General features: G+C 40.6%; 1 protein-coding gene across 1 annotated transcript in view; it reads right to left on the bottom strand.

The window, feature by feature from the left end:
• Positions 1–18692, bottom strand: part of Itpr1 (inositol 1,4,5-trisphosphate receptor type 1) — a 318227-nt gene that overhangs the window by 280874 nt on the left and 18661 nt on the right. Inside the window, exons 3-4 of the mRNA XM_020184001.2 lie at positions 18543–18650; positions 14164–14234 (exon numbers count right to left, since the gene is read on the bottom strand). Coding sequence (XP_020039590.1) covers positions 14164–14234; positions 18543–18634 — 163 coding nt within the window. The 5' untranslated portion in view covers positions 18635–18650. The remainder of the gene's footprint in view (positions 1–14163; positions 14235–18542; positions 18651–18692) is intronic.

The raw sequence follows: 18692 nt of genomic DNA, 5'->3' as shown, positions 1-18692 counted from the left end.
TTAATGGGTTACAGAGCTGGGGGAGGCAGAACACAGCTGTACTCAGAACAAGGAGATGCTAGCTCCATTTAACGACACTAAACCTTCAAGGGACTGAGTCTAGAAATGACCTGGAGCCCAGATTTCAGCTAGGAGATAACCTTCCTTCATGCCACACACACAACAAGATCACCAACAAGTGTCCTTATCAGAATCCTGGCCCACTGTGATTTTCACATCTTTCCTGGTTAGTCTGTACCCTGTAAAGACTGAATGTTCTGTTTTGCTCTCTCAGCAAGCTGCATATATTCATTCCTGACAGAACTGAAAATAAAATCAATGCTAACATTAAAAAAATAAGTCAAATTCTTCTAGCTTGCAAGAGACCAGTCAAGAAGGATTATGGGTTTCCTCCCTGCATTCCCTTGGGCTTTTATATCCTTGTGTAATATTTAATTAAATACTCTGTTCCTCCTGGTTTATGTACTAGAGAATACTAATTTTAGAAAACCGATTAGCTGGTTCTCTGTAACTGTATGTTATTATAGCTAAGGTCAAATTTTTCAGTGGAACTATGGCAACAAAACCCCAGTTCTTTGCCGACAAGAATGAAGCAAAGTTCTCAAGAGGTTGTCTTCTGCTTGATGGCTAATGCTGGACTGGATTATTCTATTTCCTACCTTTACCTCAGCCATGTGGTGGGGATGGTTATGGGGGAGAGAAGACTCAGTCAGAGAAATCCACTAGCATAAGTCCAAGTGAGCTTTTATATGTGTCATCACTGATAACATTTTTAGACACATACAATTTTAGCAGCACAAAACATCCAGACATTTCAGAGGCACCCAAATTGGAACTCAAATGTACCCGGAAAAATACCAGACGAAAAAAGGAACTTTTAAATCTCAGTAAGAGGAATAATTGCCCAACTTATTTTCTCAATTATTTGCAACTGCTCAAACTGGAGTTTTTCCACACTGACCTCCAGCTATTGCTTTGAAAAGGAAAAAAAAAAGACTTGCTCTTTGAAGAGATGTAGTCTTCTCTCCATACCTGCAGATGTTCTCTACTTCTTTCCCCCAAACCAGTACCAATGACAGGAGCACAATTTTTGCCTCAATTCGAGCCAGCCTCACCTTGGACAAAGACCAGCCTTGGCCAATGCTACAAAACAATTTAACTACTGGACATCTGTTCCATAAGAATAACTGTCCTCAGAACTAGGTAAAGAATATCATTCTGCAGGCCAACTGGAAAGAACCTCTTCAAAACTGAAAAACAAAACAAACAAACAAACGACAACAAAAAAACCCATGGTGTGGGGGCAGGGAGGGCAGGCAGTTTTATGGAAAGAGCAGACTGGCAGTGTCTTCCTCCAATGTATCAAGAGTCTCGAAATGCCTGCTGCTCAGAGTAAGATAAACACAACTTCCTGTCTCAGCAAGGCTTGTAATTCCATACAGAAGGCAGGATTACCATCTCCAGCAAATGACCCATCAGTTACTGAGGCTTATCAAGGCTTGTAGGAGGACAGAAAAGGTCTGATGACTTCCCCTTCAAAGGCCACAGGGCCAAGGATGCCCTCTGGATCATCAGCTACACTCTATAAAAATCTAAGAAATTCAGAAAGGTTAAAGTTGGCCTGCCTTGCTGTTTACCATGAACTGAATTTTTAAGACAGACATACCAATTTTTTACAAGATGGCAAAAGCCACGTTTGATCTTAAGAAATGTCCTGAAAGCAGCTAATTATGAATTCAGTCACAACTTCCACTACTTCCTGAGCACTTAGGCTGTACTGTGCTTGTTGGCTGTGTTTTACAAACACGTGCGTGAGCACACACACACACACACACAAGTCTCATCATGAAACAATACCATCAATTCTACAGTATTATTGACCACTGCTGTCACCAGGTGGGGAAACTAAGACTTAGAAAGGTTACTTGGCTTATTCATGGCCACACAGCTAGTAAAAGACAGGATGGGAAATGTGAATCCATGTCTGACTTCAGAGTCAGGGCTCCTAAGCACTATCTATGCTCTACAGTCCCCCAAAGCATCTTACCTACTTACCAAGTCAGATTCAGTAAGACCTTGACTAGGAAAGGGTCTGGGGTTTTACTGTTGTTCACCTTTTCAAATATTCAGTAATTCCATCTTTCCAGTACTTTGTAATGTTCTCCACCAACTGGACTGAACACATTTGGTTTCCTAAGAACTTCTCATCTAGATCGTTGGATCTGCTTCTCCCCAGCTGTTTGCTGACCCAATGACCCAACCATAGGGCTTCCACCGGAAGTCAAACAGAAGGAACAGCTGGATCCTGGTGGGAAAACAGACACTTGCAGTCAAACAGGATCATCTACCTAACCTCTGTCTAAAAGCAGAAAATCCCCCAACAGATGGCCAGTCCTGTTTAAACTAGGGAAAACTCAATCATTTAATTTGACACAGGACTTTTCACTGAGTAACTACTCAGAACAATGTTCCTCACACCTAAAATTCTACCTCTGGTCTCTTTTATCTTCTAGCCCTTATTCTCTATTTTTCTGGACTTAGAAAACAACAGACAAGAAATAAGGGAAGACACCTGTTAGTGGTTCTTTAGGGCCTTGCAGGAGCTGGAGGGCTGCTTAGAAATGCAGAACCTCAGGTCTAGCCTCAGGCCTACTGAATTAGAATCTCATTTTAACAAGATCCCAGAAGGTTACTATGCATATTCAAGTTTCAGAAGTTAGGCCTAAGAAGTGTCTCTGAATCCATTCCACAAATGTCTGGATGCCTACTATGGGCAGGGCCTGAACATAGCCTTTAGGAGACAAGCATAGTTTCTGAGCTCACAGCTAAGGGAGTAAGTGCAAGTCACACCAACAGTTAAAAGGCAAAAAACAAAACTTCAGTGTTGTAGCATTTAATGAGAACCATGTGCTACACTGAGTACTTTATGTGGATCAAGTCACTTAATTGTTACAAAAACTTTGTGAGGCACATATAGTAATTTCCCTACTTTTGAGACAAGAAAATGGAGGCTCCAAGTGGTTAAATAATGTCAGACCATTAAAAGGCACAAGGAAGGGCAGTGAATCTGCACAAAAGGCTCAGCCAAGATACCCTATACCCTACATGTCTGGTATTTAAAGACGGAGCAGACTTCAGAAAGACTAGGGGTTCAGGGAGGACCAATGAAGATAGGGAGGTCATTTCAGAGAGGAGGAGGAAGATACACAAAGGCTCATGTATGCTGTCAGAAAGAAATGCCTCAATCTGGCTGGAGTATAGAGGTGGAGTGGGAACTCAAGGTGAGATACCAAGTGAGTGGGTGAATTGTGCAGAGCTCTGTGATCCCTGGGATACAGACAGCATGTCTATCCAAACCACAACTGGAGAGCTCCTAGCAACCAAGTGACACCTTCAGATCTGCACTGGTTCCTCTGGTGGCTGTGAGGGGCAGGTTGTAGGGGTGTTCCACTCAGACATAAAGGGGACAAAGGTGGAAAATGCAGAGACAAGGGAAGAGTCTGTTGTGGCAACTGAGAAGCACTGCTGGAGTGAGTCTGATATGTGATCATACACCATTGGTGTGAGACCTAGCTTTCTACTCACCCTTCCATTAGCACTATCATCTCTGAGCAACTTGACCATTAAATGTAGAATTCAGGATGGATTAGAGGCCCCACAGGTATTCTAGACAGCACAACTCTATGAATTCACTCAACTGCTAGATACTCTGTAGTTGTCCAGACCTGGGCTCCCCACCCTTTCTGGGATCAGGTTGCCCCAACTGTAAAATGGGGATAACGGTGCAACCACAAAACCATGAATGACCCTATCAGAAGGCCAGGCATAAAAGAGGAAGGAACTTAATAATTATTTGTTTTTCATGAATGTGTACTAACTGCAGCCAAGGAATCTCAAAACTATGAAGGGGGAAATTAAGATCAAACATGGGGTGTCAAGTAGAAAATAGCATCAGAAGATGTGTTAGTCTCTTCTGTCACTATAACAAACACCTGAGATAATAAACTTGTAAAGAAAAATGGTTTATTTTGGCTTACAGTTCTGGAGGTTCCAGTGCATGACTGGTTGGTCCTATTGTAAAGCAGTATAACATGCAAGTGTGTGTGATAGAACCAAAATGCTCAACTCATGCCAGGAAACAAGAGAGAAAGAACAGGGGTCCCACACTATATTTCAAGAGCATGCTCCCAATGACCTGAAGACCTCTTACAGGTTTCTGCTCTTAAAGGTTCCACCACCTCAAAATAGCACTGTCCTGTTGACCAAAGACACATGAGTCTTTGGAAGCTATTCAAGATCCAAACTATAGCAGAGAATGAGGCCAATAAGAGCAAAAGTATTCTTCAGATAGTTTGGAGAGAGATTACAAGACAGCATGAGACGGCAAATGTAAAAGATGAGTTGCCAGTTGACTTAAAATGTCATCATTAAAATGTCCATGGCTAGACAGAGACTAGTGAAAAGCTGAATCAGAAAAAAACACTAATTCCTTTTCAAACAGCTTTTAACTAAAGACCAACATTATGCCAGGCACCAGGCCAGAAGTGCGGTGGTCCCTCCAGGTGCTCCAAAATCTATCTGGGAAGATGAAAATAGAAGACACCTGTAATAAATAAATACTATACTGGAGTTAAGTTGGCAGTTAGCATACATTTCTAGTATGAGATGTTTGATCAATGCAGCTCAGAATGACATATTTGGGGGTCGTATAACTGAGAAATCCAGTAATTTTGTTTAGGACTATTTTGAGGCCAGTCTAATTCTAAAGGCAGTTTAGAGTAGGTGTAAAGAGAATTTCCAGTCTTAGGCTGGGTTCACATCCTGGCTGTACCACTTCTAGCTACATGATATTGAACCAAACATACATCTTGTCTGTCAGTTTCCTCATCCATAAAAGGCACCTTCCTTTTGGAATTATTGTAAGATTAAATAAATTAATGTACATAAAGGAAACTATACAGATAAAATAAATTTGATTAAACCAAATCCATTAATGTAAGGTCTATATATTCAGTATTATTTACCTTTGTAGAAAACAGGTTATTAACGACACAGAAGGTGGGGTAATTTTTTTTTTTTCAGTACTGGGATTTAAACTCAGGGCCTCACACTTGCTAGGCAAACACTCTACCACTTAAGCCATTCTGCCAGCCCTTTTTTGCAATGATTATTTTCAAGATAGAGTCTCAAGAACTATTTGCCAAGGCTGGCCTTTAACCAAGATCCTCCTGATTTCTACCTCCTGAGTAGCTAGGATTCCAGGCGTGAGCCACTGGTGCCTGACCAAAAAAGTTTATTTTAATCCATGACCCAAACAGTGGGTGGAAACTCAGTGTACATTCCAACCCCAATTTTGACCCAGCATTGGTCTTTGACCCCATCAGACTTCTTACATCTCTCTAATTTCCTCACTTGTCAAGAAAGGAAGAGAAAGAGTTATAAGCGCAAGTGATTCATCACACATCTTTATCAATGCCCAAAGACAGGGTTATAAAATCCTCTGCTGAAAGAAAAAAATCCCTATCAACCACTGCATACTGCTGTCAGGAGATCCAGTAACAATATGACATGATTCATTTACACTTGCTAGGATTTCCAAACCTATTTTGTCTTGGAGGAAACCACATAGCAATACTGGAGTTTATTTAGATGACAAGGTAAACATTTGTTGTACTGAAAGCATTTTATGCATGTCTAAATGAAAATTATTCTCTGTTGACAACTGAATTAACTATAAGGGTAAATGAATATAAAGCAGGGGGCTAAGATCCATTTTCCAAGAGGGAGTCAGGTTTCATAGTACATCCATGTTCAGAGGGTCCAGAGACTTTACACTCACATATCACAGCTTTGAGCAAGTAGGCAGGGATCCAGGGAGGGACTTGAGGGTTGTGTGGGACTCCTGCATGATCAAGCAGCAGGCACCACCCCCAGCAACTGTGTAACACCCTGGGAGCATTCTATGTTGCCGAGGGAATTGATTTAAATTACAGCTTTGTTCCCTTTAAAAGGAATCTGTTGGTGCAAGATTGAGATAAACTACTAAATCTGAAATGAAGATTATAAAAAACCTACTAATCTTTTTATTAAATTTGAGTTGGTTTTGTGAATACAAAACAAGCTGCAAGAGACTCTCCTACAAGGCAGCTTCCTGCACGCACAAAACCGTCAATATGCCTGAAGGCATATACTTGACAAGCACCTTAAATAGACTGATTTTTCTGCCTTATTTAACAAGACAGGCAGAAACTAAGTCCTGTACCTCCATCCTGGATTAGAATCAAAAGAACAAACAAAATTTAAGTTAGGCCCTCCCGTTTGCATGTGGGTATTTAAAACTAAATAAGATATGGGTTCATTCCTTCAATGCCTTGCCAAAGGGAGAGAGAGAAAAAAAAAAAAAGAACATTACTTAGCAACAACTAAAACAATGTGCAGCAAGAGGATGGCTTAAAAGAAAGCTAAGCCAGCGAGTTTGTTATGGCCACCCCAGAAGACCTTTGTGACCCAAGGTCCTGGTTGTAGCCCTATCTGTCCTCAGAGTAAGGCCTGGGCTGTTTTCTTCATTGTTTTAGCTTGACAGAGACAACCTATAATCCCAGAGAAGTAGAAATGTACTTCTGGACAGCACCAGGCTCCTGAACTCCTATGCTTTCTTGCGAAATGTTAACCTGTTTCTGCCACAGGCTGCAAAGCTGGGAAGGGATCTTATAAGTCACTTCATTTAAATTCCATTTAACAGATGGGGAAGCTGAGGCCCAAAGAGACAAAACGACTCTCCCAAGGTATGGGAAAGGCTGGTGGTAGACACAGGACTGAGATCAAGCTCTGACCTCAGACAGTGCTCTTCCATATCAGGCTTGGCAGATTTCCATCTGCCTTACCTTAACCTTCATTGCACACAGAACTATGACTATTATTGACATTCATACACTTCTTATCACTGAACATGAAAAAATGTTACTCTCAGTTTGAGCTCCTTTCAAAACTGACAGGAGGTTCTAAGTTCAGTTACACAGAGCTCGGAAAAGACATGAAACCTTTCTTTCTCTTTCCATCAAGACGTTCTACTAAATCCACAAGTCCCCTGGTATGTGGGCTGACATGCAAATCCTCTGGAACTAGGGAAAGCAGAAGCTAGTAAAAATAAAAAAGCCATAGCCTGACCCTCAAATTTATGGGTATGCTTTGGACCTAAGAGTGGATTGCTATATGCAAGCAATACACTCTTCTCCCAGGATCGCGCTGAAGCTCAACTCTCAGGCTGGCACTGCCTCGTGCAGCCACGTGGTCGGGAACCAGAAGTCTTCAGCAACACTTGACTCTGGAAATGCCCAGAGACCAGGTCACACTGCCCCATACTAGACTTTCACTGGGACTACAAACAGGACTCAAATCATGTCATAGGTTACACACTGTGTAACTCACAGTATGACCTAACAATAGCTAATGACGAATTAAGAAAAAAACTTCAAGACTTCCATCTTTCTACTTGGCATTCCACTTCACTTAAATGGTCCTAGATTAGAGCTAGGAAGAGCTTTGGCAGAGAGAAGAAAAATCTTACCTTGTCCACTCTTACTTACAGACTGTGGAAGTAACATGGGCCATGGTCTTAGAGAACCCTGTGTCAAGAATGACAAAGGGCCCACAGGACAAAGACAGGGAAGGGCCTAGGCTCAGCCCTTGGAAGAGAGCTCTGGGTGACTCTCACATTCATGAGTCACATGAACCAGGCCAGCTCACAGCACATGTTATCCCAAACGGTCTCTGGCATAAAACTAGATGCACCTGGTCTGGGGAAGTGCTACAGAGCCAAAGGAGAGGAAGTACTGGAAAAGTGTCATTATCTACTGTGCCCCAGCAAGATATAGAAAACATTTTACCTGCTTCCCTTCTATTTGTATATAAACTGCTGCTGTGTGGACAAATAACACTAAATAAGTTCTTTAAAGATTCTCACTATGTATTGGCATAGACTTCCCAGAGAAAGTCGGTATCTTTGCTCCCTGGCGTATAAATGGCTCCCACAAGGAAGGTGCCCAAGAACTGTGGAATGAATGATAACCAGTCTAGGAAGTGACATTCAACAGTCTATGGACAAGTTACTCTTGGAGCCTCCATTTCTTCCATAATGGGAACAAAGAGATATTCCATGAGATGTGCTTTGTACAAAGTAAATGCTCTGTCAATGTTATCTGTATTTATAATTTGGGTATGTCTCTCCATGAAACCTAAGATTCCTGAAAGCACAGGGGACTATATTTAACTCAACTTGCTGCCCCTGTCCCATCACCAAGGCCACCGGCTGGTACACAGCAGGGCCTCAAGAATACATTAGATTAGACTGAATAATTGCGCTTAAAATCAACTTCACTGAAGAGAAAAGGAACTTGGGGGCAGGGAAGCTACCTAGTCCATCAGCATGATGTGGGACCCCTCCCCAATTCATGTAATTACTTAATGATGTGATAATGTTTCCTTTCACTTCACCTTTCCTGTCCAACTTCTCTCCATACTTTTTTCTTCTTTTTATGAGACAGGGTCCCTCTATGTAGTCCAGGCTGACCTTGAACTCTCCATCCTTCTGCCTCAGCTTGCCAAGTGCTGGAATTACAGATGTGTACCACATCTGTGTTCCAATCTTAAATGTAAGTTGTTCTTCAAACAGTTTTATTTCTGAAACTAAGGGGTTCCTACAAGTTTAAAAACTGCACATTTTAATAACATTAATATGATAATATCTGTCCAAGATCAAGAGTCTGGGGCCACGGTTGGTCTCAAGGAGTCAACAGAGGACATCAAGTTTTGAGGGCAGGAACTTGACCATTGCCCCAGTGTGTAAAAGATTACATAATAAATTGCATGACCAAACTAAAGCTTACCTTATTCTCTAATGCCCTGACTCTCTTATTTCTAGACCACAACCCCAGAAGTTATGCTTAAAACAGCAGAGATTCTGAGATCAAGTTGAAGACTAGCTGTCAATTTCCATCTTTTCTAAATATAAAAGATGCCTTTTATATTTAGCATCTGGGGTGAAGGGATGGGTAGGAGTAAAAAGAGGAAAAGATAATACAGAGAAAGGAATTCACCAACCACAAAGTTTCTAATCCCGGTTTGGCTTCCCCATTCAAGATTATGGGGCAAAGCCAAACACAAATCAGGGAAAAAAGAGATTCTGCCTTACCTTCCATGGACACTGGTACCACATTAACAAAAAGACCAAAGTAACTGAACTCTTCCACATCTCAGTTCTCCCTCCTCATCACTTAGAGGACATTGACCCTGTCCAAAATTCATTCAGATGATGAAAAAAGAGTTGGCTTATGTTAAACAGATGTGCAGCCAATCTTTTCTTCCTACAAAGTTAGGTTTAGAAGACACATTCAAGGAGACTTTTTAAAAAGCAATTTATTTTGGAAATATGTTTTTAAGCAGCAGAGAAAAGCAAGTATATTCAATGTTTAACTCTTCGACATCTAATGTAAAAAAGAACAGCTACCAGTCACTGAGCTTACACTCTCAATCCATACTATCTCTAATCCTATATTATCTTTATAAGGGATTATTTTCCCTCATTCTTTAAGTGGTGAAACAAGCTCAGAAAAATTACATAATCTTTCATGGTCATTCAGCTTATATAGAGAAGCACTGGACCTCAAATCTAGGCTATGAAGTCCATGTACCCAAAGCATTGAAAAACAAAAAGAATAGCAATATCATTCGTGTACCATTAAAGGAGTCACATATGGATCGTTCCCTTCTACTACCATTTATACGTACGAGGTTCTGTTGTAAATACTGGAAATGACAAGATAATCACTAAGGCTAACAGAACCCTTAACTAAGGTCAATCTCCCTCAGCTCTGAAATTTTTTAACTTTAATTTCTTTTGCTTTTATTTTTGATTGACACTTAAAAATTAGACATATTTCTGGGATACAGTATGATGTTTTGATTCATGTATACATTCCACAATGATTAAATTGGGGAAATCGGCATAAACATCACCTTAAATATTTATCACTTCTTTGTTTTGGTTTGATTTTGTAGTTCTGGGGATCAAACCAACAGCCTCATGCATGCCAGGCAAGTGTTCTACCTCTGAGCTACATCCTCAGCCCTTTAGGGTAAGAACAAAATTCTCTCTTCTAGGTATTTTGAAATACACAATGCACTATTACTAACTACAGCTATTCTATCATGCAGCAGAACACTCCGGAACTTACTTCTCCTAACTGTAACTTTGTGCCTTTTGACCAATCCCTTTCCATATTCCCTCCTCCTACTCTCCCAGGCCTTTGGTAACCACTATTCTACTCTCAACTTCTGTGAGAACAACTTTTTAGGATTCCACATGAACAGGAAGACAGTATCTTCCTGTCTCTGGCCATTTTCACTTACCATAGTACCCTCTAGGTCCATCCATGTTGTCACAACTGACAGAATTTCATCAAGAACAAAATACTTTTTTTTTTTTTATGGTACTGTTGTTTGAACTCAGTGGCCTCAGCCCTTTTTTTGTGTGTGAAGAAGTTTTTTTGAAATAGGTCTCAAGAACTATTTGCCCGGGCTGGCTTCAAATCATAATGCTGCTGATCTCTGCTTCCTGAGAAGCTAGAATTACAGGCATGAGCCACTGGTGCTGGCTGAGAACTACATTCTTAAACACACATTTAGCCCACACGTGACTTTATAAGATAGGGACTACTACCATCTTCTATTACAGATGAGAAAACCAAGGTTCACAGAAGTCAAATAATCTGTCCAGGGTCATGCAGGTAAGAATTTGTGTAACTTAGCCAGGCGCCAGCAGCTCACGTCTATAATCCTAGCTACTCAGGAGGCAGAGATCAGGAGGATCATGGTTTGAAGCCAGACTGGGCAAACAGTCATTGAGACCCTATCTCAAAAAATCCTTCACAAAAATAGGGATGGTGAAGTGGCTCAATGTGTAGGCTCTGAGTTCATGCCCCAGTACCACAAAATAAAAAAAAGAATTTGTGTAACTTGAATTTGAATCCAAGAAGGCTGGTCCAAGGGTCTATGTTATTCACCATGAGGACTGAGGATCTCAGGAGGAGCTCACAAAATCAGAACCCGAAGTCAGAAGCCACAGAGAGCACTGTATAAACAGGCCTCTGATTTCCATCTACTTCAGAAGGGGTTATGGTGGTTCTCAATATAGGAAATCACTTGACAAGGGAGGAAAGGAAGCAAGAGCAGATCCAAATGACAAACACGGCTCTGATTGCTCAGATAACGACTCCATCATCCCACTGGGCTGCTTGCCAGTATCTCTCTTTTCCATATGTGTTTGTTAAACTCCAGGGTGCCACGGCACCACAAGGAAATGGACTAGAAATGCCTCCAAATTGCCCAACTGCCCTATGTATAATTTCTAAACATCAAAATGACTTCAACTTCAAAATGTACTTATATTTGGAAAGGCAGCAATCTCTTCTGAAAAAGAGGTCTTTTTCTTCATTTTAGAAAAAAAAAAATTCTTAAAGTATGCTCCACCATAGCTGAAGGGATGCTTTGAAAAAAATTTTAAATACTTGCCACCCAAGTTCCAGGATAGAAGAGATCTCTCCTACCTACAAAAGCAGACCCGGCAGGCTCATCCCCTGTGTGAAGGGGCTCTGGTTCAGCACATGGGTTACACAGCCCTGACCTACATTCATAAAGCCTGCAGCAGAGCTTGTTTAGAACAAGATTTTCTCACAAGTGCAAAGCAGCTCACAACCTAGAGAACTTTGTAACTTATGGGAAAAGCGAGACAACAAACCAAGTCAGTATCATGTGACCACCTGTAGAACCAGACCAGGCCAATAAGAGGAGTTTCTTTCCAAATAGTCTCTACCAAACTGCTGCTTTTATCACAAAAAAAGTTCCTTCAAATAAGCCACCAGATATATATTTAAGCATGAGACACTTACTCTACTGCCAGGAAAACATACATCCCTTTCTACTTCCCCTAGGATGGTCCAATTTATTATTCTACCATTGTAATCCAGTATTCAAGCAGCCACTGGCTCATCTGTGATAACAACCTGGAGGATATTATGTTAAGTGAAACAAGCCAGGCACAGAAAGACAAATACTTGCATGATCTCACTCATATGTGCAATCTAAAAAGTTGAATTCACAGAAGCAGAGAGTAGAATAGTGGTTAACAGAGGAGGGAACTGGGGAGTGGTAAGGGCTGTGATGTTTCAAGGAATGTTGTTCAAAGGTTACAAAATTTTATTTAGATAGGAAGAAAAAATACAAAAGATCTATTGTACAACATGGTGACTATAGATAACGATACAGTGTAGAAAATCTCAGAGTAAATTTTAAGGGTTCTCATCAAAAAAAATATATGAAGAAATACATACGTTTGATTAGTTTATTTTAGGCATTCCACAATGTCAATATATTTCAAAAATCATAAATCTGTACAATTTCTGTTTGTCAATTAATAATAAAAATAATGTTTGAAAATATATTTTAAAACAGAAAATACAGCCACTGGCAAACTTTTTACACTGCATTAAAATCTCTCCTAGGTTTATTTCCCAACTACCAAAGGCTGTGTGTATGTGGGATATAAGAGCTCATACTGGACCCAAGCAACATGCTCCTGACGAACACCCCTCCACTCGACCCAGGAGCAAAAGCCAATTTAGATTAGTTCTTCCTTGAACAATGAACTTGGTAGGTCATAATTCAGGTCCTATTAGCAGTTTTAACCTTGGAGACACAAGAAAATCTCAGTGCCCTTTTAACTCAGGAGCTTCACGATGAACTCTGACATCAGCAGTTTTGTGCAGCCAAAGTTGAGAACCATACTCCTACTCCATCTGTCTCCATTCATGTGACCCCAGACAAGAGATAACCTCTGAGTTACCACTCCCCTCTCAGGATGGAGGTACCACTCCCTGAGCTAATGCAGGCAGCATTCTCAACACAGTGACTGACACAGTCAATCAAAGGTGAAGGGGAATTAATTCTCTTAGTATGATCATTGGATCCAATCTTTCGTTTCTGCTGCTCTCAACAATTTTGGTTTAGGAAGGAGACATAGAGGAGGGATTAAGAAGAAAAATGCAGCAGAAGCAATAGCTTCAAACATCCTTTTTTTTTTACTTTTTTTAAAGAAAGTTTCACCCATCCTCAGGTGAAAACATTCTCCTGCTAGTCTCATGCCAACTAGATGTGGCTCAACACCAAACTGCTTCCAAATGGCTTTTTTCCATCCGAACGTCTACCTTCTATTTCATTCTAATTTCTCTACCTTTCATCCAAAAGAGTCAAACAGTTTCTAAATCACTCAGCAATAAGAACTTACAATTCAAATGCTTTAATCTGCAAATAGCAAGATTTGACCCCTTTGGGCCTGAAGCTATGAGTCAAATATCTAACCCAGTGGGTTCTAAACCCTGGCTATTTATAAAAATTCCTTGGGAAGCCATAAAAAATGCCAGTACCCCAGCCCAATCCCTAGAGATTAATGTCATTGGAGCGGGGCCCTAAACATCTATTTAATTTAAAAGCTTCCCAGCCAGAGCTAAGAACTGCTAACCATCACTGCAACAAAAAACAAAGAGCTTATCATCTTAGATGCCAACTATACTTCAAACACCTTCTGTAATAAACTAAGCTACCTTTTGAGGAAGAAAGCCAGCATTGGTAGGTAAGCGGTCCTATCTGTATCATTATCTCAAAAGCAAGTGCAATAATCTGTAGTGTCTCTTTCCAGGTGAAGTACCTAAGAATACTGGGGCCCTCAGAGAGACAGTGAGATCTGCTTAAAAAACAATTGTTCCTTGTGACTGGATCCATTAATCCTATTTCTTTGGAGAAATATCTGCATAAATAAAAGGCTTTAGCACACCTAATTAACAGCATGCTTCAGTTTAGCAACATGTATTTGACAGACAAATTAAGGCCCTAATAAAAGCAGTCAGTCTTGACACTGAATTTATTTATGTATTTTTCAAGAAGTTATAAAGCCTAGAATTGAAATTATACTCTAAAGGAAATAAACCTGTCATTTATTTACCAAAAAGAAAGAAAGGAAACAAACCATGTACACACACACACAGCAACACCCTTCATGAATTTTCAAGTAAATCAAGGTGACCATTTGACTTTGAATGGCCACCATCTTACCTCTGAATTTCTTAGGTGGATTGTTAAGGTCCCCAGCTTCTGGCTGTACCACACAACGATCATCAACCAGGCTGCAAAGAAAACACAGAAAAGTGCTATATCAAAGCAAGCCTGGGAAAATAAAACTCTAAGCACTATATGAAAGTTGAATATCCCAGGGTTTTTCCAGTACAAAATTTAAACTGCCATATTCTGCCATGAGTTGTTTGCAAAACAGGTTTCCTATGCAAAGGGTTAACCCTAATTGAAAAGCCCTAGTGCTTCTATGATGGACACATTAAACCACTGTTTACTGTGGCTCCTTTTCCCTGAACCATATCCATGATAGATTTGCTCCCAACCTGCAAATGCTGAAGGCAGAAGACATAATAATGGGTCAATGCAGTCAACTGATTGTAGCTGAAAAGCTAACTGTGCCAAGCACTGTACTAGGTTCTGGGATGTGAATGAAGATGAAGATGAGACAGATCCCAGCCCTTAGGTAGCTCAAGGATAACTCTGGAGCTATACATGCAAACTGATAAGAAAAATATAACCTAAGGGTTGTAAGAGAAAGAAGGAAACAACATAGCCAGAAAACTACTGTGCCTGAGGTCACCTGAGACCTTTTTAAGCAGAGGAAGTTGTATTGGAATTATTGGAAGAGTTGAAACAGAGGTGGCAGGAATCCAGTGCAGATCCAAAGGAGGAAAGGGTTTAGAGTTTCAAAAGCAATCAGTGAGAAAGTACAAAAAATTACGAATAAATAACCAGTTCAATTACATAAAGATGCATGTTTAAAATCTTTGTTAAAATCAAACCTAACTTACACAACTCTTTTAGAAGAACTACTAATACATTATGTGTGTATGTGTGTGTATACATACATATATAAATATATACACATACATACATACATATATATGTGAACAGATGAGGAAACTGAGACTCTAGAAGTTACATGATTTGTCTAGGTTCCTAAAACTGATAGTGGTAAAACTGGCTCATTTTCCATATGACCACAAAACTTGCTGCCAGCTAGCAGGCTATGATTTTTCAAGTTTCTTCCAAAAGTCAATGCTACCTCTTATCCCAAATGCAAAGTACCATTGAATATTTAATGGTACCTTTAAATATTCAGCCTTTACCCTTCCTGCCCTTTCCTCCCAAATTTCTTTTCACCTCCTGAAGTCCTGCCTGTCTTTCGAGTTCCTGATTTTCAGTCTCACCTTCTCCACCAAGCCTCGTATCCCCTATCCCCACACCCCCCCTTTCCTTTCAGTCTAAACTTTGTACTGGGAAAGCCCTGGGGTATTTGTCCTCCCAGCCCCTGGCTACCCCCAGGGGTGTGCTAGGTTACAGGCTCCTACAGGCAGGGGGTTAGGGGGGCCTGCTTTGTGACTCAGAAGATGCCCAAGGCTATAGTTCAGTATTTATTTGGTGTCCAGAGTATTCCACAAGCAGTTTGCCTACTTTGGCTCCAAACAGAAGACCTGACGGTTCATCTACAGAAGGGGCAATGTGGCCATGATCTAACGTTTTTTTGCAAAAATCAAAGGTATAATGTGCACATATAAAATCTCTACTCTGGACCCTATATAAATACAGTAATGCCACCAAAGCTAACCTCAATACTTGAAAAGGTGGGCTCAGAATCCAATGCAGGGCTGAATTAATCACCAAGTTCTCAGTCAAGGAGGAAGTGGTAAAAGAGAGGGCCCTGGCAGAGTCTAGACTATATGTAGCTCTATGCCACCTAGTAGCAGCACGAAGTGACCATGTTATTTCACCCCTCCTGGTCTCAGATTCTTCACCTATAAAATCAAAGACTTGGTCTCAAGGGTTCTCACTTAGAACTGTGTTCTAGGAAGGGACCCAAGAACCTTTGTTTCTAACAAGCTCCAAAGGTGATTCAGAAACACACCACAAATTAGTGCAGGTTTTCACACACACTGGCTCTCCAAGGTCCTACTGGAATTGTAAAGTTCAAGTTGTCGATAAAGCCATTGAGCAGTAGCCACCATCCATGTCAACAAGATGGGCTGGGAGCGGAACACCCAGCTCCATAAAGACTGAAGTCACCGAGTATGTTTAACATATTAAACGAAAGAAGGGGAAGATCAACTTAATTGTCCAGATCAATTTTATAAGAGCTATTCTCAAAGTTGTATATTCCAGCAGTCATTGCTGAAAAAAAAAAATGAAACAGTGAAAAATTCAACCATGGGGGATAGAAAGAAGAAAGTTCCAGCCAAGAAGGGGTGAAGATGGGAATGAAGTATTCATCTGAAGGAAGTATGAAGGCCCAAAGTTTAAAAAACACCCATCCTAACTTTGTAAGGGTGGGAGTGGGCTCATCTTTAGTTTGCTTCTAATGCTTGAGAAAAACATATAAAATGAAGAGTTTGCATCCCGTAAGAAATTTAAGAATGGCACCAGGCATGGTGGCACACACCTGAAATTCAGCACACTGGAGGCGGAGGCAGAAGGATGGAGCGACAGAGAGCGAGAGAGAGAGAGAGAGAGAGAGAGGAGAGAGAAAGTGAGAGAGAGAGAGAGAGAGAGAGAGTCCAAACAGGACTGTGGGCAAACAGTGTGGGAAACTGGTGCTCAGGGAAGCTGGAAGGAGATACTGCCCTGAAGAGGGTTAACTGTTAGGACCTTGGCCTTGGAGACCCAAGTCTTCTGAGCTATGAAACCTTAAGCAAGTGACTGCACCTATCTGAAGTACAGAGGTGTTACCTCCATGCACTATGATGACAGTAGTGCTCACCACCAAGAGGTGCTTGAGGATTAAAGGGATAATGTAGGCACAGTGAACACCCACAGAGTTCATAGAGTGCTTACCGCTGCTGTATATTACTGTAGTCGTTGCTGAAAAAATAAGAAGAGGGTGAAAAATTCAACCATGGGGGATGGAAAGGAGAGCCAGGCAAGAAGAAAGGAGTGACGGTCAGAAAGGCATGGGCAGCAGGAAGCCTATTTGCCAAAAGTCACAGAAGATAAATTATTAGGGTAAGCCTACAATGTACAGAGATCAAATACAGAGAGATGTCATACATGACTTCTTTTTATTGGAAGAATATTTATTTATTTACTTACTTACTTATCGAGACAGAGCCCAGGCTAACCTGGAACTCATAATCCACTTGCTTCAACCTCCCAAGAGCTAGAGTTACAGGTGTGTTCCACCATGACCAGTTATTAGATGACTTTTGAATTTTTTTTTCTTTAATGGTGCTGGGGTTTGAAAGTCAGGGCTTCATGCTTGCACTTGAGCCACAGACCCCAGTCTTTTTTACTTTTAGTTTGTTTTTCAGACAGGGTTTAGTGCTTGGCGGCAATTCTCCTATCTCTACCTCCCAAGTAGCTGGGATTACAGGCAGGAGCCACCACAACCAGCTCTAAAATAAATTCTTTACACAGTGGTAACACAGGTCTGATTGAGGTTTTAATTCTGTACCTGATTTAATTTCATCCTTGAGAGTGAAGTAATCCAAATGAGAGTCTGGGAATACTCACTCTGCACAAATACCAGAAAACACGCATGCTTTCAGTAGAAGCTATAATAAAAAGGGAGATTCTGGCTAGTGTAAGAACAAAGTTTTGGGAGAAACTATCGACCTGCCTCCCCCCATTTACTTCACGAGGTCTAACCTAATTCACCAGTGCCACCAGGTCTATTCCTTCCTACACAAAGACAACAGAGACCATTCCCGACTATTCTGGAGTTAACCACCTTGATTCTTCATTCTGCTTCAGTCTGCCTTTGGGGTACTTCACTTTTCGTTTCCTCTCTTAGACAATGGGAGTAGGAGGAGAAGGGAGAAAATAATCAAATGAGTAATAATGGAATATATTTATATCCTTAAACATTGAAAGAAGAAAGCACAAATGAACAAAAAGTCTGATTTATAGAACTTTGTGCAATTTGAAACTTTCTGATGAATTTGGCAACTTAAAGTAGGAAAGGTTCTGCTTCAAAGAGAGATAAGCATCTAAGAAGCTCTGGTCTTTGCTTATATTACATATTAGTCACTATTTGAAAAGAACTTTTACAAAACTAAAAAGCACTTCTGTAAATATTAATCTTCAGATGCTATTTCATATACTTAGCACTTTCCCCTTTATATATGAAGGAAGGACCAATTATAAAAAATTCTGAGTTAATACAGCCCTAACTAATGAGGTTTTGTTCTTTGAAAACTGAAAGAAAACAGTGCTTTTGTGTAACAGGTTATACATGGCTAACATGGGATCTGGTGTTTGTGACTTCAACCCTCCTTGGAAGAGCCAAGTAAAATAGTAACATTCTTACCCTACCAAAAAAAAGTAACTTTTGAGCAGATGTTATGATGTCTTAAGCAAATCCTGCCACATGAGAAATCGGGTGCACTTACCCCAAGGTGCTGATAAATCCATTTGTCGATCCCTCTGCATACAGAGAACAAATGTCTCCAATATGTAGGAAACTAGACATTTTGTCAGACATGTCTTTCTTGAAAATCCTAGACAAAGTAAAACACGCAACATTGTTAGAAGAAAAGAAA

The sequence above is a fragment of the Castor canadensis genome, chromosome 10 (genome assembly GCF_047511655.1).
Source record: "Castor canadensis chromosome 10, mCasCan1.hap1v2, whole genome shotgun sequence".
Classification (NCBI taxonomy): Eukaryota; Metazoa; Chordata; class Mammalia; order Rodentia; family Castoridae; genus Castor; species Castor canadensis.
Note: the sequence above shows the minus strand (reverse complement) of the source record. Positions and strands in the feature narration are given on the sequence as shown.